At 55.5% G+C, this 2400-nt stretch overlaps 1 protein-coding gene across 1 annotated transcript; it reads right to left on the bottom strand.

Moving 5' to 3' along the window:
- Positions 1 to 1802: 1802 nt before the first annotated feature.
- On the bottom strand, positions 1803 to 2191 carry A1O9_13179 (uncharacterized protein; the record flags this gene model as incomplete). Its single annotated transcript, XM_013397912.1, has 1 exon — positions 1803 to 2191. A coding segment is annotated over one exon (387 nt), but the record flags the coding sequence as incomplete, so codon positions are not given.
- Between the last annotated feature and the right edge of the window lie 209 nt (positions 2192 to 2400).

Genomic DNA, 2400 nt, shown 5'->3' with positions numbered 1-2400 from the left:
CGGTAGAAATATGAACGAAGCAGGACGGTATGAGTAGGGGTACTACAACATCGTGCCGGCCAGAGTGCCTCCTTCCCAGCTCATGCATGGCTTTGACGGTCACAATTTGCTGCAGATGTAGGCCCTGACGCCAGACACGACGGTGTCCATGGGCCCGTTGCTCTTGGGTCGAGGTGTTGGAGGCAGAGAGATCCGCCGAGATCTGTCTTGTTGCCTGATTGGGCCCCTCGCGCATTCTCTCGGGCCGACTGAGTGGGGGGTGCCAGTCATGCTGTCGGACCTGCGTTCGTGCGGCTGGGACGCCGATACTCATCTTATGCGCTCAATAAGAGTGTGCTGCTGTCTCCTTTATTCTCTGTCTGCTTGTCTATGATTGCTATGATGCTATGATATAAGAATGGCAGTGACCCCGGGAATCGTGCGCATCCAACCATGATAATATTTTATGACCCCATGACTAGGCTTTACATGACCTCTAGCCGCCCACTGCCTGTCTTGATCGTAGCATCTCCGGGTGTGCAATACAAAGACTTCCTACAAGGTTCCCACAGAATCACACGAACCGCTTCTGGCGATGCGTTCACATCCATTGTACCACTGCCCACCCGACATTCCGTCGTTCAAAACTTTTTGGAACTCCGGTAGAGCCCCTGTGGACAGACAGAAGCCCAAAAGACAATTCCTAAAAACGAAAGAAAGGTCGCATGAGATCATCCTCTGCGTTCGTGATCTCTCAAATGGCCGTCCTTACTCGCGAGCGAAATCTCATTACTGACACCTCAAGCGGTAATTGGCCACATAAAACCTGAAAACGCCACTGTATTTTGAAATCATGGAAAAGGAGCTCCTGGAGACCAAGTGCCTAGGAAATGTCTGTCTAATGTCCAAAAGGTGTTGGTCATTTCCTACAACACTAAGTTAGACACTAGACGCGTGCAGCGCGCGGTAACCCTTTTAAGATGACACGAATTAGCCCCTGCTTCTATTAGGGCAAACACTGAACCAATAACGGCTCGGTTCGGTCCCAAGAGGGTTTAGAGGACCGAACAGAGATTTGCATGGGACTGAACCACCCACGTTTAGGTCTCGACCCGACCTCAACGTGCATAGCAGGGACCCCGGCAGCATTCGAGAGAAACCGTCCTGAATGGTTATGGTTCTCTAAAGGTCATGGGTCGCCAGCGCCGCGGAGCCTGTGCTTAAGCGCTCAGCGAATCGTCACAGCTCCCACAGCTTCTGCAGGTGCTCGCCGAAGTCGTTGTCTTGCCGCCAACGCGCCCTGACGCGCCCCTGCCTGTGCGGGTGGTGGAGTCCCTCGATTTTGTAGGCGGAGGTACGCATTGCGGTTCGCCGCAGATTGCTCTTCCCGCTTTAGGAGCTCCTGCTCATCCCGTCTGGCGCTCTCCTCTACCTCCTTTCTGACCGCGTCCAGTACATTCCTGGCCAGCCCTGGCAGTTCCACCAGGATTTGGTCTGTGGTCTTTTGCAGCGCGGCGATTCCCTCGCGGCAGTGCAGCAGTTCGAGGTTGGTGTACAGCCGGCAGCGGCCGTCGTCTGTGTCGCGGTCTGGGTTGAAGTGCGAGTAAGCGTGGCGCCTCCTCTCCTCAAGAGACCATCGCTGGCTGCCGTCAGGTAGTAGATCACTGCCACACAGATAGCATTGAAGGTGTCCGCATTGGCAGGTGACCTTGTTGCACCCCTCTACCAGGAAGAATTCGACTTGGCATTTACTGTGGGCACGGTGTTCGTTAGCTCTACCTTTTCGGTGTTGTTATGTGAGGCATCCAATCTAAATGACTTACTTGCACCGCCGCTTCTTCGCATCGCTGAGACATTCGTGGAACCTCTCGCGCAGTTTGCGCCTGCTTGCTGCCAGTGCTAGCTCTTGAGCTTGCTGGCACGTCCTGCCCGCGTGGGCCTCCTTGTCACATAGTCGACAACTCTTCCTTCCACACTCGGGCAGCCCGCACTGAAACTCAGGACGCGTTGCGACGGGGGGATATTGCTCTCGATAGAACAGACAGAACGGGCACACCACGTCATTCGGACTGCCGGTCGCGGCTAGGTCTTCGCCCAACTGAGACCTGTCTAGGTGCTGGAATAGCGTGGGATTATACTCCTTGTTGGTCGCGTTGTCAAGAAATGTGAACTGGTCTGACCGAAAGGGCGCCGTACAGCCCTCGTCTGTCATGGGACAACGGACGAGCGCCGCGCCACCGCCAACGGTGGCCTTGGCCAGGACATGGAGGCATTCGTGGCAAAACACATGGGCCTTGGAACCGCGGCACCGGACGGCGGCGGAGGAGGCGGTACTTTCGGAGCAGATGCAGCTATCACGGTTAGTTGGCCCATGGGCTTCGAACGGAAGCAAAGTTCACACACCACTGTTCCTGGTCCCCC

This window comes from Exophiala aquamarina (assembly GCF_000709125.1).
Source record: "Exophiala aquamarina CBS 119918 chromosome Unknown aczIA-supercont1.121, whole genome shotgun sequence".
NCBI classification, from domain to species: domain Eukaryota; kingdom Fungi; phylum Ascomycota; class Eurotiomycetes; order Chaetothyriales; family Herpotrichiellaceae; genus Exophiala; species Exophiala aquamarina.
Note: the sequence above shows the minus strand (reverse complement) of the source record. Positions and strands in the feature narration are given on the sequence as shown.